At 67.8% G+C, this 21886-nt stretch overlaps 6 protein-coding genes across 9 annotated transcripts; 4 read left to right on the top strand and 2 right to left on the bottom strand.

Moving 5' to 3' along the window:
* The first annotated feature begins 674 nt into the window (after positions 1 to 674).
* Positions 675 to 4786, top strand: GPR142 (G protein-coupled receptor 142). Its single transcript, XM_068209952.1, has 3 exons — positions 675 to 800; positions 2369 to 2518; positions 2851 to 4786. The coding sequence occupies exons 2-3, from the start codon at positions 2386 to 2388 to the stop codon at positions 3702 to 3704; spliced, it is 987 nt and encodes a 328-aa protein (XP_068066053.1). The 5' UTR covers positions 675 to 800; positions 2369 to 2385; the 3' UTR covers positions 3705 to 4786.
* A 203-nt stretch (positions 4787 to 4989) lies between these two features.
* On the top strand, positions 4990 to 11669 carry GPRC5C (G protein-coupled receptor class C group 5 member C). 4 transcript variants are annotated; one of them, XM_068209947.1, is made up of 5 exons: positions 4990 to 5365; positions 8777 to 9797; positions 10363 to 10460; positions 10665 to 10808; positions 10953 to 11668. In XM_068209947.1, exons 2-5 carry the CDS (start codon positions 8786 to 8788, stop codon positions 10983 to 10985), a joined length of 1287 nt encoding a protein of 428 aa, XP_068066048.1. In that variant the 5' UTR covers positions 4990 to 5365; positions 8777 to 8785; the 3' UTR covers positions 10986 to 11668. The 4 variants fall into 4 exon arrangements, with proteins under 4 accessions (XP_068066048.1, XP_068066052.1, XP_068066049.1 ...); XM_068209951.1 differs by having other exon boundaries at positions 4994 to 5365; positions 10366 to 10460; positions 10953 to 11664; XM_068209948.1 differs by lacking the exon at positions 4990 to 5365 and adding an exon at positions 7402 to 7496 and having other exon boundaries at positions 10953 to 11669.
* Positions 11670 to 13162: 1493 nt separating this feature from the next.
* On the bottom strand, positions 13163 to 15246 carry CCDC137 (coiled-coil domain containing 137). The gene is made up of 6 exons (XM_068209955.1): positions 15065 to 15246; positions 14579 to 14706; positions 14192 to 14402; positions 13845 to 13927; positions 13651 to 13730; positions 13163 to 13510 (listed from the first exon to the last, which is right to left on the bottom strand). The coding sequence occupies exons 1-6, from the start codon at positions 15235 to 15237 to the stop codon at positions 13307 to 13309; spliced, it is 879 nt and encodes a 292-aa protein (XP_068066056.1). The 5' UTR covers positions 15238 to 15246; the 3' UTR covers positions 13163 to 13306.
* A 66-nt stretch (positions 15247 to 15312) lies between these two features.
* OXLD1 (oxidoreductase like domain containing 1) lies at positions 15313 to 17774 on the top strand. The gene is made up of 2 exons (XM_068209956.1): positions 15313 to 15431; positions 16540 to 17774. The coding sequence occupies exons 1-2, from the start codon at positions 15396 to 15398 to the stop codon at positions 16903 to 16905; spliced, it is 402 nt and encodes a 133-aa protein (XP_068066057.1). The 5' UTR covers positions 15313 to 15395; the 3' UTR covers positions 16906 to 17774.
* Positions 17775 to 18972: 1198 nt separating this feature from the next.
* Positions 18973 to 19512, top strand: PDE6G (phosphodiesterase 6G). Its single transcript, XM_068209959.1, has 3 exons — positions 18973 to 19120; positions 19196 to 19236; positions 19323 to 19512. The coding sequence occupies exons 1-3, from the start codon at positions 18975 to 18977 to the stop codon at positions 19397 to 19399; spliced, it is 264 nt and encodes an 87-aa protein (XP_068066060.1). The 5' UTR covers positions 18973 to 18974; the 3' UTR covers positions 19400 to 19512.
* Positions 19513 to 19724: 212 nt separating this feature from the next.
* On the bottom strand, positions 19725 to 21666 carry TSPAN10 (tetraspanin 10). The gene is made up of 3 exons (XM_068209953.1): positions 21423 to 21666; positions 20583 to 21136; positions 19725 to 20097 (listed from the first exon to the last, which is right to left on the bottom strand). Exons 1-3 carry the CDS (start codon positions 21483 to 21485, stop codon positions 19740 to 19742), a joined length of 975 nt encoding a protein of 324 aa, XP_068066054.1. The 5' UTR covers positions 21486 to 21666; the 3' UTR covers positions 19725 to 19739.
* Between the last annotated feature and the right edge of the window lie 220 nt (positions 21667 to 21886).

The following is a 21886-nucleotide window of genomic DNA, read 5'->3' as shown; positions in this document are numbered from 1 at the left end:
CTGGAGGTCGTCAGGGGACCGGGTGACATCTCCCAGTCTGCGGTGAAGCGAGGGAGCAGCTGTGCTGGCCCGGAGATTGTGGCTGAGGGCTGGCTCACCATAACGACCTGTGCCAGGCAGCAGTGCCAGGACATCGCCTCCGCGGGCTGGGGGAGCCCTGGAGAGACTGAGCTGGACCCAGGGACCAGCAGGGGACAGCAGCCCCCTCCCTGTGCTGCTGGGGAAACTGAGGCACGGGCACGGAGTCCTGGCAGTGGACACTTTGGAGCAGCCAGGGCAGAGCCCAGCAGGGACGCGCAGGCAGCGCACACGGATTCACGCTCGTGTGCACAGCCACACGTCACACCCTGTGCACACCCGCTCCTCCGGGTCGCCAGAGGTGGCAGCCGGCCCAGCTGCCCACTTGCCCCCGGACATCATCCCTACTGCTCTGGGGCGGGGACGAGCTCTGTCACGGTCACTCGGAGCTGCCCGGGTGACCCCTTCCCCGGCCTCCGCGGGAGCCAAGGGCCAGTGACGTCCCTGTGCCCAGCCAGCCCAGCCCGCGGCTCTGCCCGTGGTTCTGCCCACGGCGCTCTCCCTCCGCCCCAAGTCCCGCGCCCCAGGAGGCTGTGCCGTGCTGCGGGTGCCGGCGGGGACAGGGACACTGGCAGGGACACGGACCCCGGAGAGGACACGGACACGGACACCAGCGGCACACGGACACTGACGGGGACAGGAACAGCGGTATGTCCGTGGGAAACACCGAGCCCAGGGAAGGTGGCACTGCACGCCCGGCGGGTGGCCCTGGGGCCACCCAGGTGAGAGTCCCTGTCCCGCAGGCTTTGGGGAGCGGGAGCCCGGGGAGGGGGAGCAAAGGGGGCCCGGAGCGAACCCGCCCCCTCCCCAGCAGCACAAAGGGGATCGGGCTGGGAAAGGGTTAAGGCGCTCGCGCCGCAGCTGCAGCCGATCGATGCCTCAGCTCCGCGGGGGACGTGGATGGACGGGACCTCCTGCTGATGAACCGGAGCTAATTTGCAGTTTAATTGGCACCCCCCTGCTCCCCCATCCCCCCCCTTCTTCTCCCCAGGGCTGCTCTCAGCATCTTGCTTGGGTTCCGGCCGGGAGTTCAGGGTCGGGGAGGTGGGACCCCCGGCATCCCACACACACCTCAGGCACTTCTGGGGGAGCAGATCCATCACTGGGGGTCCCGGAACGGCAGAGAGCCCTGACCGCCCCTCCAACCCCGGCCCCGAAGCCATCGAGTGTCTGCGGTGTCTGGATCAAGGGGAATTTGGGGTGCCCCTAGGGCCAGGGTCAGACTGGGAGCAGCGTGGTGCCCCGTACCCCCTCCCTGAGCTCAGGATCCCCTTTGCACCCCGCACCCAAGACGTCCCCCCTCCCAAAGAGCACCCCACAACCCCCGGGCCCCCCGCACCCCCAAGCCCCGATCCCCGGAGCCCCCCGCACCCCCCAACCCCCGATCCCGGGATCTCCCGGGATCTCCCGGGATCTCCCACCCTCCCCCGGCACTGGGACCGGGGCGGCTGTCACCGGGGGATGCAAATTTGGGGGGGATTCTGACCAATCAGGACGCAGCGCTCGGCTCTGGCCTCACCACACCCGGGGAACCCCCTCTCCGATTGGGTGGGGCCTGGCCCCCGTGAGCCAATAGGAGCGCAGAGCTCGGGAGGGGGTGGAGCCGCCCTGGTTTATGAATGGGCGAGGGCAGCGTGGGCACGACCCGGGCGTGGGGAGCGGGCAGAGGCACGGGGCCGGGAGCGGGCAGGGATCGGGGCACAGATGGGGATGCGGATCCGGATCAGGATCCGGATGCGGGCAGGGCCGTGGGCAGGGCCGCTGCCAGGCTCCTCCAGCTCCGCTGCCTCAGCCTGAGGAGCTGGAAAAGGACCCAGCTGGCAGCCTGGAGATGGCCACCCCACATTTGGCACCACTAGGACCCCCCATCGGCACCTCTGGGTCCTCTCTGCCACCACTGGGAGCCGTCTGGTGGCACCCAGCCCGGGCTGGGGGCCAGAGGCTCCCTCTGCTGGCAGCTGCCCAAGAACATGATGTTTTAATCCGGTTTTCTACAAAAACGGGGCTGAGAGACAAAGAAGGAGCAGCTCTGGCAGCGGGGGCTCTGCTGGGACGTGGCACAGGGGGCTTGGGCTGCATTGTCTCCCATGGGTGCAGGAACCCCAGGTCTGCCTGCGGTGGCACATTTGGGAGCTGCCCACTGCCCGTGGATGCTACAGGACAGGGGAGCTGGGATCCAGCCACAGCGGGGATGCCCAGGCGATGGTCCCTGTCCCCAAGCCCCCAGTGGCATGTCACAGCTGACCTCCCGCCCAGGTGCCATCAGGACTCTCCCTGTCTCTCCTCACAGCCGGTCCGTGGTGGAAGATGACGCTCCCAGTGCCCAACAGCACGGTGGTGTCATGGGCACTGCCAGAGCCAGAGCAGGAGCGGTCACCCTGCCTGGTCGGCATCATCCCCATCGTGTACTACAGCGTCCTGCTGGGGCTGGGGCTGCCAGGTAAGGGGGCTGAGGGGGCTGTGGGGCTGGAAAGAAAAGTCCTCAGGATGGAGGGTCTTTACCTGCTCCCCCCAGCCTCAGACCTGGCCCCAGTGCCCGGCTGTGCTGCCCGGCCCAGGGCAGGTGCCACCGCCACAGGGACAGATGGTATTTGCGTTGCTTGGGCTGGCACACGGAAGAGATTAATCAGCCCAGCAAATCCCCACGGCCCCGGGATATTTATAGCTCCCCTCAGCTGGAGCCTGGGCAGGCCCGGGGGTCTGGGTGCTGCGGGGGGAGGGGGGCTGTGAGCCCCCAGCACTCAGCTCCACCCATCGCTCCCCTCCCTCCAGTGAACATCCTGACCGCCGTGGCCCTGTCCCGCCTGGCCACCAGGACCAAGAAGTCGTCATACTGGTACTTGCTGGCCCTGACCACCTCCGACATCCTCACCCAGGTCTTCATCATCTTCGTGGGCTTCATCCTGCAGACAGCTATCCTGGCGCGGGCAGTGCCCAGCGCCTTCATCCACACCGTCACTGTGCTGGAGTTCACGGCCAACCACGCGTCCACCTGGGTCACCGTGCTGCTGACCGTGGACCGCTACGTGGCCCTGTGCCACCCGCTGCGCTACCGCGCCGTGTCCTACCCGCAGCGCACCCGCAAGATCATCGCGGCCGTCTTCGCCGTGGCGCTGGCCACCGGCATCCCCTTCTACTGGTGGCTGGACATGTGGCGTGACGCCGACCCCCCCACGGCGCTGGACACGGTGCTCAAGTGGCTGCACTGCGTCACCATCTACTTCCTGCCCTGCAGCATCTTCCTGGCCACCAACTCCATCATCATCCACAAGCTGAAGCGGCGGAGGCGCGCGGGGGGTGGCAAGACCACGGCCCTCCTGCTGGCCGTCACCACCGTCTTCGTCGTGCTCTGGGCTCCTCGGACCATCGTCACGATGTGCCACCTCTACGTGGCCCCGGTCAGGAGGGACTGGCGCGTGCACCTGGCCTTGGACATCGCCAACATGGTGGCCATGCTCAACACCTCCCTCAACTTCTTCCTCTACTGCTTCGTCAGCCAGACCTTCCGCCGCACGGTGGGCGAGGTGCTGCGGGGTCACCCCCGGCCAGTCCCCCGCCGTGGCAGTGGTCACTTCCCACCCCCAGCCCTGAAACCGCTGAAGCTGCTGGGCAGCACCGCGCTCTGAGCCAGGGCAGCGCCCGGCCAGCAGCCCTGGTGCCCTCCCAGCCCCACACATTGCACCGGGACCAGGGAGACCCCCACCCTCCACGGAGCCAGGGTTACTGCTGGTGGGGGTGGCAGGAGGAGGTGGTTGTGCCCAGACACTCATTTGGGGATATCGTGGTGCCTGCCTGGCAGCAGCACTCCAGGGTGGGCAGCTCAGCCCTGCCCATGCTCAGCCCCTGGCACAACACTGGAACTCATCCAGGGAACTCATCCAGGACACGCCCCAGCTCAGTGGCACGGAGGATCCTGGGGAGCCCAGGGGCTGGCCGTGGTGAGGGGTGGAGGGCACGAGTGAGCTCCTGCGAGCCCTGACAAGGACGTGGTGCCCGCTGGGTGCCACTCCATAAACTGCCATGCTGAGACCAAAACTCTGCCTGGGTCCGGCTCCCTGCGGGCAGTGGAACGGAGGCACCCTGCACCAGCCTCTCTGGCACAGGGTCCCTCTGCCCTGCCCACCCCCGTGCCCCTGCCCCGCTGCCCGGGGAGGGAGCTCCCACAGGGTCTGCTGTCCCCCGCGGTGGGGTCTGCACACATGGTAAGATCACAGCTCCTGGCCCCCACCCATTAATCCCCCTGGCATCAGCCAGCCTGCAGCCCCCGGGCAATGCCCCCCTGCATCGGGTGCACCCAGCGCTGCCCTCCCAGTTACACCAGTGCCAAACTGGTGTGACACTGGAGGAGTGACCGTGCCGTCTCAGCCTGTCCCCAGCTGCCGGCAGAGGGCAGGGGTGGGACATTGCGGAGCTGGCACTGACAGGGCAGGGAGCTGGCACCCCCAGCTCCCCAAACCAGCCCTGCCGCCACCCTAATTCCCCGTAAGGTCTTTATCGTAATCCCCCAAAACCGTCCAGCCTTTCCGCTCGGATTCCCGAGACGGGGCAGGACAGACCCAAGGGGCAGGGAGGGGATCACGACCTCAGCTGGCTTCTGGCAGGGCACAGAGACACCCCAAACCCCACCAGACTTTCTGCCCACCCCCGATCCTGGCTGTGCCCGCACTGGGGAGGGATGGGGTGCAGCCCTTGCCCCCGAGGGTGTGGGGCTGACCCCGCCATAGACCCACCCTGCCCTCGGGTCATTCTCCAGCGTGGACAGACTCCTCCGGGGATGTCACCTCATCCCAGGCTGGATCCCTACCGGGGGACAGGGTTAAAGCCCGACCCGGTGGCGCGGGGGGTACCTGGGAGGTTCTCGCTCCATTAATTCTGGCACGTGAGGAGCGGAGAACCGGGAAGGGATTAGTTATTAACCCGACCGCGGGCAGGGGCTGAGGGGCCGCGGGGCGGGGGGCGCGGCTGCCTCGGGAACCCTCGGCGGGAGCTCCGGAATTGCCACCGGCCCCCCCGATTACCACCGGCCCCCCTGTGCCAACCGGTGCGTATTTACTTGGCAAAGGAGGTGGAAATGTGCTGACGGCGTCCGCCGGAGCGAGGGGCTCCGCTGGGAACGGCTCCGAGCCCCGGGCGGAGCGGCGGGAGGCTCTGGGAGGGCAGCAGGGACCCCCGGCTCCAGGTACGGCTCTCGCCTTCCCGAGGGGAGCCGCCGCGGAGACGGGGTTCAGCCAGCCGTGCCACCGTGCCAGCCGTGCCAGCCGCCCGTCCCTGCGGCTCCCGAGGAAAGGTAAGCCTGGAAAAAATGCGTGCTGATGTTTTCGGATAGAGCCTGGCCAGGGTCCAGGTGCCGGTGCTGGGCGACATCGCAGCCCCTCAGTGTGGCCTCTGTGCTGGGAGGACCAGTTCTGCCCAGTTCCGCCACTGGGACCGCGGCTCCGAGCCCACCCAGAGCGCCGGCAGCTAGGATCGGGCTCTGCCCGTGCCGGGAGGTCAGGGCCAGGGATCCACCCCCCCGAGAGGAAACCGGGGGCAGCACATGGTGGGCATCACCCCCCAGTGACCCCACAGCCTGTTGGGGTCTTTCTGTAGGACCTACAAAAGCGCCGGCAGCAGGCGATGGGGGCTGGGAACGCGGGCAGGGTCCCGATGGGAAGGAGGAGCCCACAAGGGGTGGAACACGAGGGTCTCCGTGGGGAGGGGGCCGAAATCACCCGCCGTGGGGGGATGGGGGTTTCCCATGGGAAGGGGATGAGGAAATCTCCCGCCAAGGAGGGGGACGAAAAGGCTAACGCTGTGCGGCCGCGGGCCAGCCTCGGCGGGACGGGCGCCTGCCGGTGGCCCCACGGGGGGTCATGGGGGTCTCGTGCTGAGTCAGCAGCCGGGAAAGCCTCCGGCGGAAGGAAGCGGCCGGTGGAGAGGCCGGGCTGCGGTGTGGGGGCGGCAGGACAAGCGGCCTCCGCTCCCGGCACCGCTTATCCAAGGCTGAGCCTTTCCCGCACAGCGAGGGCTGTCCAATCCTGGAGCCAAATCCCTGGGGAAACTGAGGCACGAGGGCCGCTACAGAGCCCCTCGCCTGCCCTGCGCTGCCCCGTGCGAGGGCAGGGATGACCCAATCCCAAACACCATCCCGCAGCCGAACGATCCTTAGGAAGAGGGCGGGAGGGTGGCGGTGCCGCAGCTCTGAGCCCGGACACACCGTCCTGTCCCCGGGGGCTCCGGTGGGCGCTGGTCCTTGTGCCACGGGTGCCACCGGTTCCGGTGGGAGCCGGTCCTGCCACTGGAGGCTCTGCTGCCCTTTCTCCCCGGATTGTTTTCATCCCGGCCTGGATCGGGGAAGGCCCCGCCGGAGGCACACTGAACTTTCCTCTGCATCCTTCACCCTCTTGCTTCACCCTCCCGAAATAGCAGCGCCTGCCTGGAAACCTCTCCCAGGGCTGGCGGGGCCCCCGCGGTGCCCCAAATCTCCCAGGGCTTTTCCCCATCTCCAGGGATGAATGGGGTGATTGTGGGGTGCCCATCCCAACTCCAGGGTTGCAGCCACCCCCGTCGGGACAGGGACCACCAAACCCTGCCAGTGCCCCAGGCTGGGGCTGCCCTGGTCCCCGGTCCTCTGCAGAAAGTGCTTTTCTGGGGTTTTCTGGGGTTTTCTGGGGTTTTCTGGGCTTTTCTGGGGTTTTCTGGGTCCTGCTGCCCTGCCAAGGGCTCTAGCTTTATCCATCAGCTGACATTCCTCCGGGAGGCCCCTCCAGGCCGGAGTATCCTTACACGGTGGGGCCTGCTGTGGAGCGCCACTCCCGGCTCCCCTCCCCGAGCCCGCTGGAGCTGGGAGATCCCGTGTGGGTGACACAGACCCCGCTGCTTCTTCCCTTGTCCCCTGAGGGTCTTTCCTGACGTGCAGCGCTCAGCAGGGCCAGGCTGAGACCCTCGGACTCATCACACCGATGGCCAGGTGGGCTCACCCCTGCTTCACCCCCAGCCCAGGCTCTGCCCCCCTCAGCCCTGTCCGTGCCCCGGGGCAGCCCCCCCGCTCCGTCCCTTGTCCCCTGAGAGTCGCTCCCGGGGAGCAGCGCTCGGCAGAGCCAGGCTGAGCCCCCCCCGGCTCATCACACCGATGGCTGAGGCCCCACTGACTCATCACACCGATGACCCGGTGGGCTCCCCCCCGTTCCGCCCCCCAGTGTGGGCTCTTCCCCCCTCAGCCCCCTCCGTGCCCCGGTGCGGCACCCCCGCCGGTGCGGGACCTCGGTGTCCCCGCCCGGTGCGGCGGGGCAGGTCCCGGCCGGCCCCAATCGCGCTCCCGGGGACGAGCCGCACCCCGGGGAGGGGCCGGGCCAGGCAGGCGCACGGTGCGGCGGCACCGGGGCTGGCTGGGCTCGGCACGGGGGGAGCGGAGCGCCGGGCACCGGGGGCTGCGGCCGGTGAGCGGGGCGGGGAGGGGGGCGAGCCCTGCGGGACTGGGGAGCACCGGCAACACCGACGGGAAGAGACCGGGACCGGGACCGAGAGCCGTCCGCCCCCGCGGCTCCTCCGGCCGGAGATTTGGGGGCGGCTCCGGCGGAGTTTCGGGGCCAGGACCTGGCGGGAGCGCCGGGAAGCACCGGGACGGTGCGGGATGGGGGTGCGGGAGGAACGGGCGGGGGGGGGACTGGCGGGACGGGAGTGCTGCGGCCGCACCGGGCCGGGGGAACGGGGGAAGCCGACGGACGATGCGAGGGACCGGGCGGGGTTGCAGGAGGAGCAGAACTGGGGACGCGGGTGCAGCCGCCGGGAGCGCGGGGGAAGCCGGGCGGAGGCTGCGGGGGAACCGGGCTCGAAGTGGAGGGGAAGCCGGGCTGGGGGACGCGGTGGGAACCGGAGGCGGCGGAGATCCTGGAACCCGCGGGCACAGGGACTTCGTCCCAGCGTGGTGCTGTGGGTCCCTGTCCTCGTCCCGGGCCTGGGGGGGTCCGGTTCGGGGTGCCCCTCGGGGGACCGGGGGTCCCGGCCCCGGCATGTCCTTGCTGGGGTCTCCTCCCGGTTTCCTCCCCCAGCAGTGAGGCTGCGGCTTCCCCACTGCCTCCTCTTCCCCGTGCCCATCATGAGGTGGCAGGAATGGGGTGGCAATGGTGGGGACAGGGACTTGGGGCCTTGTGCCGTGCCTTACCACGCTGTGCTGTGCTGTGCCAGGCTGCGGCTGCCTACGTACCAGCGGGCTGGACATGCGACCTGCACTGGGCCAGTGCCCAAAGCCAGAGGGAAGTGGGACAGGAGAAGTGGAAAGAGGAACATGGTGGCACTCAGGGACAAGGCAAGGGGACAGCCCTGTCCCCCAGTATCCCCTCTGCCATCTGCTGTGGGCCCACATTCGGTGTTCCCAGGAAGCCGTCAGGCACAGTGCTGCTCCTGACACTGGAGGAAGGATCAGGAGAATTCCCAGAGAATTCCCATGTTCGGAGGGATCATATGGGGCACGGAGGGGCTGAGCCTCTCCTCAGCTGCCACCAACCTCCAGGCAAGGAGCCGGTGGGGGACACGTGGCTGCCTGGTCCCGTCTGGAGCTCCGTGGGGTGAGCTCTGTGTTGGGTGAGCTCAGCTGTGCCAGCAGGGCAGGGCTCCCCAGGACCCCACTGCTCACATCCAGTGGGGACCATGGGCAGGGATGCTCTGAGCCAGGAGCTGATCTCCAGCCCCTGTGCCCTGACCCCGCTGTGTCCCGCAGGGTCCCTGGATGCCACGGTGCAGGATGGGCACCGCGGCCGTGCTGCTGGCCCTGCTCCCCACGGCTGCTGCACAGCCCACGCCGCCCCCAGGCTGCGGCCACGACCTCTCGTCTCTCTACTACAACCTCTGCGACCTCTCGGCGGGCTGGGGCATCGGGGTGGAAGCAGTGGCCAGCCTCGGCGTGGTGACCACCTTTGTGCTCACCATCGTCCTGGTGGCCAGCCTGCCCTTCGTGCAGGACCACCAGAAGAAGAGCCTGGTGGCCACGCAGGTCTTCTTCCTCCTGGGCACCTTTGGGCTCTTCTGCCTGACCTTCGACTTCATCGTGGGGCCGGATTTCTCCACCTGCACCTCCCGCCGCTTCCTCTTCGGCGTCCTCTTCGGCATCTGCTTCTCCTGCCTGCTGGCCCACGCCGTGGCCCTCAACTTCCTGGCGCGGCGCAACCGGGCCCCGCGGGGCTGGGTGACGCTGGCAGTGGCCCTGTCCCTCGCCTCGGTCGAGGTCATCATCAACACCGAGTGGCTCATCATCACGGTGGCCCGGCGCGAGGCTGGCCCCGCGGACCCTTGCCAGCTGGCGGACGCTGACTTCGTCATGGCCCTCATCTACGTCATGGCCCTGCTGGTGGCTGCCTTTGGCGCGGCCTGGCCGACCCTCTGCGGTCGCTACGGCCGCTGGCGCAAGCACGGCGCCTTCATCCTGGCCACCACCGGCCTCTCCGTGGCCATCTGGCTGGCGTGGACCATCATGTACCTGTACGGGAACCAGCGTGCCGGCCACAAGCCCGGCTGGGATGACCCCACGCTGGCCATTGCGCTGGTCTGTAATGCCGCCGCCTTCCTCCTGCTCTACGTCATCCCCGAGGTGACACACGTGACACGGCGCAGCCCCGAGCAGGCCTTTGAGGACGACGGCTACCCCACGCGTGGGGTGGGCTACGAGACCATCCTCAAGGAGCAGAAGTCGCAGAGCATGTTTGTGGAGAACAAGGCCTTCTCCATGGATGAGCCATCCTTTGGTGGGTTTGCCAGGGACCTTCTCACCCCATGGCAGGGCTGCCGGCAGGCACCATCCTCTTGGGGACCCTGGGGGACGTCCCCACCGGGGATGGCAGCGGTGGGTGGGTGACGAGACGTCTGGCAGTGACCTGCCCGGCACTGGCGCCTGCTGCTGTTGTGGCTCCTGAGAACTGGCCGGGCTGGGTGTACCAGTTTGGGCTGAGCCCAGCAGCCACAGGGAGCTCCCTCCCCGGCGTGGGGTGCCCGCGGCTCCTGCCCCTCCGCCCCAGGCCCACGAGACCCTGCAATAACACGGGGTGGTGACAGTCCCAGTGGGTATCGTGGGCGGGCATGCCAGGTGTCTGCTCCCCATGGGGAGGGAGGGTCCCCCTGAGCAGCACCTGCACCCGAGAGACCCTACAATAATAAGCCATGGCCAGGCAGCAGCGATGCCATCCCTGGGGACAGGAGCGTCCCATGGGAAAGGTTTGCAGCTGCTGAGTCAGCTCGTTAAACCTGCTAACGAGGTACAGGGAGCCCCAGTGGGGTGGCAGTGGCTCCATGGTGACTGTCCCCGTGTCTCAGCAGCCAAGAAGCCGGTGTCCCCATACAGTGGCTACAACGGGCAGCTGCTGACCAGCGTCTACCAGCCCACCGAGATGGCTCTGATGCACAAGGGGATGGTGAGTGTGACACCAGGGGTGGCCACATCCTGCCAGGAGCGACAGGCATGGGGGACAGGGTGTGGGTGGGGTGTTCCTGTGACCCCTCTGTCCCAATGGCTGCTCTAACAGGGTGGGGACCTTCCAAGCCTTCCACCCCCAGGACCCCGTGGGGCTGGGGTGTTCCCGGTGTTGTGACCTTCCACCCCCGTGTCTGTCCCTCAGAGTGAAGGTGCCTACGACGTGATCCTGCCCCGCGCCTCCACCAGCCCCATGCCCGGCAGCGCCAGCTCCACGCTCCGAGCCGAGGACGCCTTCGCGGCGCAGGCCCGGCACTCCAGCATCCCGAGGGACACCCGGAGCTGCCAGGTGGGTGAACGGTGCCTGCAGCGGGGGCAAAGTCCGGCCCTGCCATGATGACAGCTCTGCCCATCACCCAGAGCCGCCCCGGTAGGTCAGGGTACACGTCCGTGGTCCTGGTGCCACCGCGGTGCCACCCCGCTCTGCCCACAGGTGCAGTCCCCGTACAGCAGGAACCGGTGGTGAAGCCCCCGTGACGCAGCTCCCGCAGCGCCGGCACAGCCGCGGCCCCTCCGTCCTGCTGCCCCAGGGCTCGCCAGGCCTCATCCCACCCTGACTGACGTGTGAGTCCCACCCCGGCTGGCAGCCAGAGCTGCTTCCCACCCGTGGGACGCCTGGACACGGTCCCAGAGCCAGCGCTCCCACCTGCCCGTCCCACCTGGCCGTGGACCCCCTCATCCCTGCCTCAAGGACTGGTTCCCGTGAGGAAAGCCCCGGTTGTCGCCTCACTGCCTTCATGATGCACAGACCCCCCGCCTCCCCCAGGCCGTGGACCCTCCAAAGCTGGGGAGCCCGTGGGACCCTGCCCAGGGCACCCTCAGCACTGAGCCCCTGGCCCCACACTGACCCCCACCAGCCCTGGGGACCCCGAGCTGAGCTGGCCCCATCCCATTGCAGGGCACAAGGGGACACCAAGCTGTCCCCAGCTCTGCCTCCTTCTGTGCCTCTGTTTCCCCGCTGCTGGCTCTCAGGGGATCAGTGCCTTGCTGGGGCTGGAGACCAGCCCCCACAGCTCTGGCCGCCTTCTCGGTGCCTTCCCCCTCGGGGCTCGGGGACCCCTGCAGAGAGTGGGGAGGGAGCTGGGCCCCTCGCCCTTCTTGTGGCTTTCTCTGTCAAGTTTCCTTTTAATTTTTTCAGGTCACCCCAATAAAGGTGGTTTTTCCTATGATGCTGTCACAGGTGGCCTGTGATGGGGGTCCCAGGTGTTCCCAATCCCACGGACTGCTCCCACGGGCTCAGCCCCGTGCCCCCATTTAGGGGAGGGACAGGGAGCACGGGTGTGGGAGCGCTTCGAGAAGGTTCCATGGTACCCCCATCCCCCAGCCGGGGCCGCTGGGCCGGGATCCCGTGGGCAGATGGGCTGCCAGGCAGGAGGTGGCACAGCACAGAGGACGTGCCAAGGTCGTGGTGGTTTTCCTGCTCGGATTGCCTTCCCCTCCAGAGCCATTCCTCCTCCTCCGGGCAGGAAGCCTGCGGCCAGCAGTGCCATGAATTATTCAGGGCTGGAATGGCTCCGTGGGGGCAGCGGGTGACCGACTCTCCTTGAGCCGGAGCCGGGATGGCGGCGCTGGGGCTGCCGGTGGCCACACGTGCCCTGCACGGTGCCCGCACAAGGGACACACAGCGGGAGGGTGGCACTCGCCTCGTCCCGGCCGTGCCTTTGGCTGGCACAAGACCACGCTCCCGGCTCCAGGGACACGGCCGCGGGAGCCGGGTGTCGGCCCCCCGGGCTGTGCTGCGTCAGCCGTGTTTACCTGTCACCCGTGTTTACCTGGTGCCGAGCGGCGGCGGGGACATTGCCCAGCAGCACCAGGCACTCGGTGTCACCAGGGCCGCTGGCACAACAGCACGCCCTCCGTCCTACCGGCCACGGGCACCGCATGGCACAGCACATGACCCCCCCAAAGGCACCTCCACCTTCCCGGGGACGGCAAAGCCACCCGAAAAACAAGGTGCAAAGAGTGCCGCACGCAGGGGTGGCAGGGGACAGCGGAGCAGCCCCGCGGCCGTGCCCAGCCCCTCCGGAAGCGCGGGATCCCACCGGCCCCACCAGCGCCGGCCGCAGCACGGGGCGGCCCCGCTCCAACAGGGAATGCTTTGTGCCGGCGGGGCCGTGGAACAGCGGAGCCTTTGTCCGGCCAGGTGAGGCAGACGCGGCTGCGCCGCGCCGGGAGCAGCCCCGGAGCCTCCCCGGAGCCGGGGGCTGCCCGGGGGTGGTCGCAGGGCTCTGGCAGGTGGCACCGGGGCGGTGCGGGCGCAGCGGCGGTGATGTGGCAGCACACCTGGCACTGGGGTCACCGTGACCAGGGCCGGGCAGGGACACGGGCAGGGATGCCAAGGGCAGGGCTGTGTGCGGCTGCAGCCCTGGGGCTCAAGCAGGGTCACCAATAGTGACAATGAAGTGACAGGCATGCAGTGACACCATGCACGCGAGTCCTGTGGCACCCTCCATGTCCCCAGCACTGCCTCACTTTCCTCCCACCCGGTGCTGAGCTGGCCAGGCACTGGGGTCCTCTCACAGCTGAGGAATGAGGAGAGCCCGTGGTGACAGTGACATGCCTGGGACTGCCATCTGCCAGCACAGCAGCGTCCCTCAGGAATCCCTCAGGAACTGGGAGCACAGACACACTCACACCACCGGCTCCCACGGGCACTTTTACTCCAAGCAGGTCCGTGGCACTGCAGGGACCCCACTCCAGTGCTGCGCCGTGGAGCTGTGGGAAGCCCCGGGGCTCAGCAGTGACACAAGAGCATCAGGACAATGTCCCTCTGGAGTCCCAGAGTCCTCAGCCTGGACCGGCCCGGGCGCGCTCCCGCTCCAGCTGTTTGCGCCTCTGGATGTCCCTGTAGGCCTGGACGACGCGCGCCCGCTCCTCCTCCAGGATGCGCCGGCGAGCCATCGACGTCACCGGGGACACGGGGGACACGGGGGACGCCTGGCTCTGGTTCTGGCGCAGGCGAGGCGTCAGGAGGAGCTGCTTCCGTCCAGCCTGCAGGCAGAGAGGGGACAGCTCAGGGGCGAAGGATGAGACACGGGGACTGCGCTCCCAGGAGCCGTCCCCAGCTCACTGAGGCCACCGCTGCCCTCCCAGGAACCCGAGGGGCGGGTGGCATTGTCCCCAGAGCTCACCTGCTCGGCAGGACCCCATCCCCTGGGCCGTGAGGTGATGGTGGGTGGCTGTGTCACCACTTCTCCGAACGGCACCGTGTCTGCAAGGGAACTGGGCTCACTGGGAGACCCTCGGGATGCCCAGTGCAGCTCCCCCCCTCCATGTGCTGCCCCCCAGGGCTGGGGTCACTTCAGCCCCTCCACTCCATCCTCACCTTGCAACAGGCTCTTCTCCAGCATGTCCTCCTTCTTCTCCTCCTTCTTCTTACGAGCTTTTTCCAGCTTCCTTTTCTGAAACCTGAAGAGCCACGTTACAGCTGGGGCTCAGGGGTGGACAGGGAGCAAGCAATGAGTCCCCACCCCACAGGAGCCCCCCAAATCCCACAGCTTTTCCCCCAGGAAGGTGAAGCAGGCTTGTGGCTCTGTTCCCAGAGATCCATCCCCATGGAAAGGGGACCCACTGGCCCCCACCTGCACCCCCAGACGTGCCTGCAGAACTGGGCAAGGGGACATGCCACAGGCATGGGCTGGCCCCATCTGGCCCCCAGGGCCTTGCTCTCACTCTTTTTTCCTTTTGGACTTCTCTGGAGCCGTCGCCTCCTTCTCAGGCTCCCGCTGGAGCTGGTTCTCTGTGAGGAAGAGGACGCGCTGCACCTCCTGCTCCATGCGGCAGATGTAGGAACGCTCCGACTCGCCCCGGCCCCTCCGGAACCTGGGCACGGGGATGTCCCCCGGGGCCTTGGGGCCCTTGGACTTCTGCTGCTGCTTCTTCTCTAGGAGAGACGGGTGACATTTCTGCAGCAGTGACACCACGGGGGCCCCTCCGGCTGGCAGAGCGCGGGTGGGCCGTCACCGGAGGGAGGAGGATGTCCCACGGCAGGATCCGGCCACGCCATGGGCTCCTGGGCCAGGCCCTTGGCCACCTGCTCGGGCCACCTGCGTGTCCCACCTGCCGCCAGCCTCTTCCCGGGGTCCGGGCGCTTCAGGGCCTCGCGGCTCCGCATGAGCTCCCGCAGGCGGAACGGGATCTCCTGCTCCTCGGGGTGCTTGGGCTTCATGTTGTCCTTCTTCTCCTTCCTGGGAAAAATGAGCACAGTGAGGGGACTCCAGGGAAGCGCCAGGACCTGGAGGCTGGGACAGCGGGACCCAGGCACCGGGACACCGGGACTCGGACACTACGGGACACCGGGATCCAGGTACGGAAGGATGCTGTGATTTGAGCACGGCGGGAAATTGAGGCTCGGGCATGGCTGGACACCGGGACCGAGGCATGGGGAGACATCAGGGTCAGCATGGCAGGCATCGGGCCCGGGCACGGGGAGAGATCAGAATCCGAGAACGGGACCTCCGCCAGGGCCCACCCGCGCCCCGAGACCGCGCGTGGCTCCAGGTCCCAAACCGGGAGCGATCCCGACTGGATCCCGCGGGCACTGACCTGCTGCGCAGCGGGACGCCCGGTCCATGTTCCGATCTCGGTCCCGCTTTCTGTCCCTGTCCCCGGCCCTGTTTCGATCCCGATCCCGTTCTCTGTCCCTGTTTCTGTCGCGGTCCCCGGGCCGGTTTCTGTCCCGGTCCCGGTCCCCGGGCCATGGCTCCGCCACCCCTCATGCGCCCGTTCCGCCTTCACTTCCGGCTCCTGGCCCCGCCCCCTGATGCTTATTGGTCGCACCTTCCCCGCCTCTCCGGCGCTGCTGAGCGTACCGTGCTGCCATTGGCTGTGGGAGCTGTCACTCGGGGCGGGGGCGGGGCCAGGGCGCTGCGGCCGGATGCTGCTGCGGGGGCTGGCGGGGCCGCGCCGGGGGGTGAGCGGGGACCGGGGGGACAGCGGGGGGACACCGGGGGGACAACGCGGGGACACCGGGGGGACAACGGGGGGACAACGGGGGGACACCGGGGGGACAACGCGGGGACACCGGGGGGACACCGGGGGGACAACGGGGGGACAACGCGGGGACAACGGGGGGACAACGGGGGGACAACGGGGGGACACGGCGGGCTCGGCATGGCGGGACACGGGGGAGTCCTCGAGAGGGGCCAAGAGGTGCTGGGCGTGAGATGTGAGCGAGGAAGGGGGGACATGGGGGGTACTGGGGCGTCAGGGGGGACGAGGGGGGCTTGGGGCATGTGAGGGACGTGAGGGGACAAGGGGGGATGGGGGACATGAGGGGACAAGGGGGACGTGGGGGGCAAGGGGGGATGGGGAATGTGGGGGAAACAAGGGGGGGATGGGGATGGGGCTGAGGGGGGTACAGGGAATGGGGTGGGGGCAGGAATTGGGGGTGTGGGAAGGGGATATGGAGCTGCTGGCAGTGGGAGCAGGGAATGGGATAAGGAGCAGGAATTGGGGGTGTTGAAGGGGATTTGGAGCTGCTGGCAGTGGGGTACACTGGGAGCAGGAATTGGGGGTGTTGAAGGGGATTTGGAGCTGCTGGCAGTGGGGTACACTGGGAGCAGGAATTGGGGGTGTTGAAGGGGATTTGGAGCTGCTGGCAGTGGGGTACACGGGGAGCAGGGAATGGGATGAGGAGCAGGAATTGGGGGTGTGGGAAGGGAGCTGCTGGCAGTGGGGGCAGGGAATGGGATAAGGAGCAGGGAATGGGATAAGGAGCAGGAATTGGAGGTGTTGAAGGGGATATGGAGCTGCTGGCAGTGGGGTACACGGGGGACAGGGAATGGGATGAGGAGCAGGAATTGGGGGTGTTGAAGGGGATATGGAGCTGCTGGCAGTGGGGTACACGGGGAGCAGGGAATGGGATGAGGAGCAGGAATTGGGGGTGTTGAAGGGGATTTGGAGCTGCTGGCAGTGGGGTACACGGGGAGCAGGGGGTTCCTGTGGCTGAGTTGGGGGTGCAGCAGCCCTGCCGTGCCCCCCAAGACTGGCACCATCAGGGGGGTCTCGGTTCCCTGCAGCCCCCAAACAGCCCCAGGGGGACCCCACGCCCCCACCCCGCCACCAGCTGCAGCCCCCGGGAGCGTTCGGACACCGCGACAGAGGCTGGGGGCACCTCGGGCACTCCGGGAAGGGACAGCAGGACAGCCACCCCTAATGGCAGCAGGGGGGACCCTCCTGCAGCCCCCCCGGTGCCCCCCCCGCCCACGCACTGCTGCGGGACCGGCTGCCCCAACTGCGTCTGGGTGGGATACGTGGAGGAGCTGCTGGAGCGGCACCGGGACGGCGGAGCCCAGGCCTTGGCGGCCGTGGAGCAGCACGTGGAGGACGAGAACATCAAGATGATCCTCAGGATGGAGATCAGGCTGCGTGCCAGGAAGGACTGAGCCTGCCCCGGGCTCCCCAGCCTGGTGGGGGACACCCGTGGGGTGACGGGATGCGGGCCGGGGTTGTTGGTAGTGTTTGCTGTGTGCTGAGCACGGCATCCCGGGGGTGTCACACGAGGCCGGGTCACCTCCTGTCTCACAGGGAGCCGTCCTTGGGGACAGGCGGTGACTCAGGGCTGTCCTGAGCCCCGGATTTCCCCGGAGCTGGATGCTGTGCCCTCCCCAGCATGGCAAATCCCTGCCAAGGGCAGGCTGGGCTGCCCCCCAGCCCTCCTCCTCCTCCTCCTCCTCCTCCTCCTCCTTCTTCTGTGCTCCCAGCTGGAATTTAAGCACCTTGGGGGGGATTTCCAGCACCTTGGCCGTGCCCTGGTGATGGGGAGGGCTGAGGGCTGTGCCAGACCCCTCCCCACTGGCACCACAAAGCCTCTTAGGGGCCTCTCCGTGGGGGCTCGGGAGGGCAGCGTGTGGCACCGAGCACGTGGGAAGCAGCAGCCTCCTGTCAAGGATGCTGGCCCCATCCCTGGTGTCACATCCTGCCGGGCTGCTCTGCAAGGTGCCTTTTCTGCCTCCATCTTCAATCCCCAGAAACTTGTCCCAAATTCCCCCCTCCGTCCTGGGGGACTCGCAGCTCTTGGGACCCACACAGACCCCTCCACCTCATCCCAGGACAAGGTCCCCAAGAAGCCACCCAGCCCTCGAGTGTCACTCCCTAATGAACCCCAGTTAACAGCCAGGCTCTGCTCTCTGCCAGGGAAGTAGGTGGTTCTCCATGGAAAACACTCCTGGATCCCTTTAATCCTATTTGTTGGAGCCCAACTAATTGCAATTAGTGGCGAGGGCTGAAGTTCAATTAAAGTGTGCCGAGATTAGTCTGTTTTTAATTGCTTTACTGCTGGATTAGGGAAGCTTTGGAGCAGCACCAGCCCCGAGCAGGGGCTGCTGGACCCTCTCTGGGACCAGGACCCCCACCCAGGCTGGGCTGGAGACTGGAATGGGGGTCCCATCACTCCCTCTGGGGTCAGGGGACACTGGGGGGATCTCTTTGGGAATGGGATCCCCCAGGAGAGGAGGCAGGATTCCCCCACGTGGGCTCCACTGCCCACCGGCACGGGCAGAGCTAATCCTGACACCTCCTTCCCCCAGAGCAGGGGAAGGACACCGGATTACCCCCGGGGAAAGCAGGGAGGTAAATAATCCTATTACCCCCGGGCAGGATAAATCTCCCTCCCCGAAAAGCCCCCCAGAGCACCTCTGGGACGGAGGGAGCCGGGCCGGGCGCAGGGAGCAGCTCTGGAGTCGGGAATCGCGGCACTCTGTGAGTCAGGGCTCCCTGGGACGGGACGTGGGGTCGCTTGCTGCTCTTCCTGCAGCCAGGAACATCCAGGAACACCTCCCTGGCTTGGATCCTTGTTCCCAGGGCCGTGTCCAGCTCTGCATCAGGGCCAGATCCCCCACACCAATCCCAGAGCCGCAAAATTCCCACTCCTGGTGCCGGGGGCCATCCCCTGCTCCCCTTCCCAGCCCGGGGTGCCCACACCCCCACACAGACCTGGGCACGCCACGGAGGGTCCTGGCAGCGCCCTGAGGGGTCCCCAGGTGTCACGTCCTCTGGGCAGGGGACAGGGGAGGGAGGAGCAGCAGCACCTCGGGGTGCCCTTCCCTGCCTTTGGGGAGTCACGCTGAGCTGGGCTGAGGCAGCCTTGTGGGGAGGGGGCTCTGCAAACCCACCTGGGGCTGGCTGGGAGGAGAAGCTGGTGGCCCCATGTCCCCCCAGCGGGGGTGAGGAGCTGTCCTGTGGCAGCGCTGATCCGCAGGGGACACCGTGGGCTCCAGGGGACCGCCGTGATCTGCAAGGAACACCGTGAGCTCCAGGGGAACACTGTGATCCGCAAGGAACACCGTGAGCTCCAGGGGAACACTGTGATCCGCAAGGAACACCGTGAGCTCCAGGGGAACACCGTGATCCGCAGGGGACACCGTGGGCTCCAGGGGACACCGTGGGCTCCAGGGGACCGCCGTGATCCACAAGGAACAACGTGAGCTCCGGGGCTGTCAGCCCCCCCACAGCCATGAGCCTGGAGCCCCCCAAGCTGGAGGTCAAATCGGCCACGAGGGTGAGCGGGGGTCCTGCCACCCCCCGCAAGGGACCCCCCAAGTTCAAGCAGAGGCAGACGAGGCAGTTCAAGAGCAAACCCCCCAAAAAGGGGGTGCAGGGGTGAGTGGGGAAGGGCCCTGGGGTGGGGGTGGGCCGTGCCTGGGGTCAGGCCAGACAATTCCTCTTTCCTTGCAGGTTTGGTGACGACATCCCAGGCATGGAGGGGTTGGGAACAGGTATGGGAATGCCAACCCTTTGGCAGCAGGGGGGCAGGACTGGGGAGGGGTCACACCGCCACAAGCTCTGTCCTCTCTCTCCTCAGACATCACTGTCATCTGTCCCTGGGAAGCCTTCAGCCACCTGGAGCTGCACGAGCTGGCTCAGTACGGAATCATTTAGGATTTGGGCAGGCTCACCAGCCCTGTAGTGCTGTGTAGGTCGAGGCCCCCCTGCCCATGCAGGGGTGGGGGTCAGTTTGGAAAAATGCTCATTAAACCCTAACGAGCACAGGAGTCAGTGTTGTGGGCTGGGGAGGAGGGAAAGCGGCTCCCCAGGGACTGGGGTGGGGTGGGCAGGACACAGAGGGGTTCAGGATTCTGACAGGGTTTACTTGGGGCTGGACCAGCACCCCAGACATCCCCAAATGCCCAGCCAGACAGCTGCACTGTCCCTGCACACCCTCAGCAGCAGCACCAATGGCACAGACAAGACGCAGACGGTTCAGGATTTTTAACAAGGTTTATTCGGGACCAAAGCAGCCCCCTGCCCATCCCAATCCCCCACGGTGCCCTCGCTGCCACACCCTCACGGCCACGATCTCCCCGAGCACCTTCAGAGCCATGAGCGCTCCCACGGCTTCCAGCAGCACCAGGACGGTGGCCCCGGCGGCGATGGCCCCGGCCTGGCCCCGTAGCCACGCGGCCAGCGCGGCCCCGCAGCCCCCCGTGTGCAGCAGGGCCCCGGCCGCCGCCGGGCCCAGCGCCAGCGCCCCGAACCCGCACTGGGCGTTGGGCACGGAGCCGTTCTGCAGCGGCTCCTGGCAGCAGGAGGCTGGCACGCCGCACGCCTGCACGCCCGGGGCGCTGCAGTTGAAGTACCTGTGGGAGGGACACGAGATGTGGGGTCACGCGCTTTTGGGGCGTGGGGATGGGGTCTGCCACCCCCCCAGCCACAGAACTGGACACCAGCCGTGCGTTCTGGCTCATCCCTCTCTGTTCTGGGCCCTTCTGGGGCTCCCACCACCCCAAACACGAGTCCCCAGCACAGACCCCACAAGGAACAGGGGGCTTCAGCCCCAGCGTGGGCACGGGGTCCCACAGAGGAGGCTGCCAGCCCCGGGCTGGGCACGGGGTCCCACAGAGGAGGCTTCCAGCCCCGGGCTGGGCATGGGGTCCCACAGAGGAGGCTGCCAGCCCCGGGCTGGGCACGGGGTCCCACAGAGGAGGCTGCCAGCCCCGAGGTGGGCACGGGGTCCCACAGAGGAGGCTGCCAGCCCCGAGGTGGGCACGGGGTCCCACAGAGGAGGCTGCCAGCCCCGGGCTGGGCATGGGGTCCCCCACTACAGCCCCTGGCCCCGACTCACGGGTTGCTCTCCCAGTCGCGGTAGGACTCGAGGCCGCAGCACTGGAGGCTCTGCTGCACCTCGTCCACCAGGAACTGCAGGTCGGGATCCTCCTGGTAGCGCAGGAGGCAGAGCAGCAGCAGGTCCCGCAGCGCGTCCCGCAGCCGCCGCCGCAGCAGCAGCAGCAGGAGCCCCCCCAGCAGCTCCAGCCCCCCGAAAGCCAGCACCGCGCCCAGGAAGAAGCGCAGCAGGCAGGGGCTGGCTCGCAAGGCGCCCAGGCAGCCAGCCAAGGACACGGTGCTGGCCCCCAGCCCCGCCAGCACGAAGAGCAGCATGGGGTCCGAGCCCAAGGACACCCCACGCTCACCCCCGGGCAGGGGGCTCTTGCTCAGCAGCCCCCAGACCCCCACGGCAAGGGTCAGCAGCCCCAGCAGGAGGAAGAGGAGGTTCCAGAGGAAGGCCAGGTAGCGCACGCAGTGGCTGAAGGGGCTCGGTTTGGGGGTGTCCTGCTCAGCCGTGTCATCATCATCATCGTCATCAAAGGAGGAGTAGGGCAGCTCCACCAGCCTGGATGCCTGCACGGACAGAGGAGCCACTCACAGCCCCCCAGAAGTGTTCCTCCAGCCCATGCACCTCATCCCACAGCTGGCCGCTGTCACAGGCTCCTGGAGCCACCCTACACAGCCTTGCTTAGCCCCAAACCCACGCACGCTCATCACGGGGCTCTGCAGGGGAGCACCCCAAAGCCTCGGACCCTCAGGGACCCCCAGATCCCTCCCTATGGACACCCCCAGGGATGCAGCACGCTGCTACCCAGGGGTGGGGGGACGCGGGGTGCTGGGTAAGGGGTGCCGGGATTACCTGGGGCAGCAGCCGGGTGCCCTCCCCGTGCGGCTGGAACCGGCGGACTCTGCTCAGCGCCATCGCCCCTGCCTCGTGCCCGGACCCGTCACACTGCCATCATGTGAGGGGCTGCGGGCAGGCCTAAATGGGGCTGTGTGTGCCGCACCGCAGCTGGGCACGATCCCCCATCCCACCCACGCCCACAGCTGGCCCCGATCGCCCCCTGCTCCACAGCTGGCCCCGATCGCCCCCTGCTCCACAGCTGGCCCCGATCCCTGCCTCCAACACCGCGGGGCCCCTCCGAGGCCACCGGGGGCGCTGGTTGCGCGCGGAACTAAAGAGCGAGCGCTGCGGCGAGAGGGGGACGCTTGTAGCTGTGGCACCGAGGCAGCGCGGGGGAGCGTTGTGGCGGTGACACCGAGGCAGCGCGGGGGACGGCTGGTGGTGACGCCGGCATAGGAACCTTGGTGCGGCGGAACGCG

This window comes from Anomalospiza imberbis, chromosome 19, assembly GCF_031753505.1.
Source record: "Anomalospiza imberbis isolate Cuckoo-Finch-1a 21T00152 chromosome 19, ASM3175350v1, whole genome shotgun sequence".
Lineage (NCBI taxonomy): Eukaryota > Metazoa > Chordata > Aves > Passeriformes > Viduidae > Anomalospiza > Anomalospiza imberbis.
The sequence above is the reverse complement of the archived record's forward strand: the minus strand, read 5'-3'. Positions and strand labels throughout refer to the sequence as shown.

Coding starts and splice junctions, on each gene's coding strand:
- CCDC137 (XM_068209955.1), bottom strand. CDS start 15,237: ATGAGGGGTGGCGGAGCCATGGCCCGGGGACCGGGACCGGGACAGAAA. Junction 14,707..15,064: donor GGCGTCCCGCTGCGCAGCAG/GTCAGTGCCCGC, acceptor CATTTTTCCCAG/GAAGGAGAAGAAGGACAACA. Junction 14,403..14,578: donor CGGGAAGAGGCTGGCGGCAG/GTGGGACACGCA, acceptor CGTCTCTCCTAG/AGAAGAAGCAGCAGCAGAAG.
- GPR142 (XM_068209952.1), top strand. CDS start 2,386: ATGACGCTCCCAGTGCCCAACAGCACGGTGGTGTCATGGGCACTGCCA. Junction 2,519..2,850: donor GCTGGGGCTGGGGCTGCCAG/GTAAGGGGGCTG, acceptor CCCTCCCTCCAG/TGAACATCCTGACCGCCGTG.
- OXLD1 (XM_068209956.1), top strand. CDS start 15,396: ATGCTGCTGCGGGGGCTGGCGGGGCCGCGCCGGGGG. Junction 15,432..16,539: donor TGGCGGGGCCGCGCCGGGGG/GTGAGCGGGGAC, acceptor GGTTCCCTGCAG/CCCCCAAACAGCCCCAGGGG.
- PDE6G (XM_068209959.1), top strand. CDS start 18,975: ATGAGCCTGGAGCCCCCCAAGCTGGAGGTCAAATCGGCCACGAGGGTG. Junction 19,121..19,195: donor CCCAAAAAGGGGGTGCAGGG/GTGAGTGGGGAA, acceptor CTTTCCTTGCAG/GTTTGGTGACGACATCCCAG. Junction 19,237..19,322: donor CATGGAGGGGTTGGGAACAG/GTATGGGAATGC, acceptor CTCTCTCCTCAG/ACATCACTGTCATCTGTCCC.
- TSPAN10 (XM_068209953.1), bottom strand. CDS start 21,485: ATGGCGCTGAGCAGAGTCCGCCGGTTCCAGCCGCACGGGGAGGGCACC. Junction 21,137..21,422: donor GCACCCGGCTGCTGCCCCAG/GTAATCCCGGCA, acceptor CTGTCCGTGCAG/GCATCCAGGCTGGTGGAGCT. Junction 20,098..20,582: donor CGCGACTGGGAGAGCAACCC/GTGAGTCGGGGC, acceptor TCCCTCCCACAG/GTACTTCAACTGCAGCGCCC.
- GPRC5C (XM_068209948.1), top strand. CDS start 8,786: ATGCCACGGTGCAGGATGGGCACCGCGGCCGTGCTGCTGGCCCTGCTC. Junction 10,461..10,664: donor CTCTGATGCACAAGGGGATG/GTGAGTGTGACA, acceptor TCTGTCCCTCAG/AGTGAAGGTGCCTACGACGT. Junction 10,809..10,952: donor GGGACACCCGGAGCTGCCAG/GTGGGTGAACGG, acceptor CTCTGCCCACAG/GTGCAGTCCCCGTACAGCAG.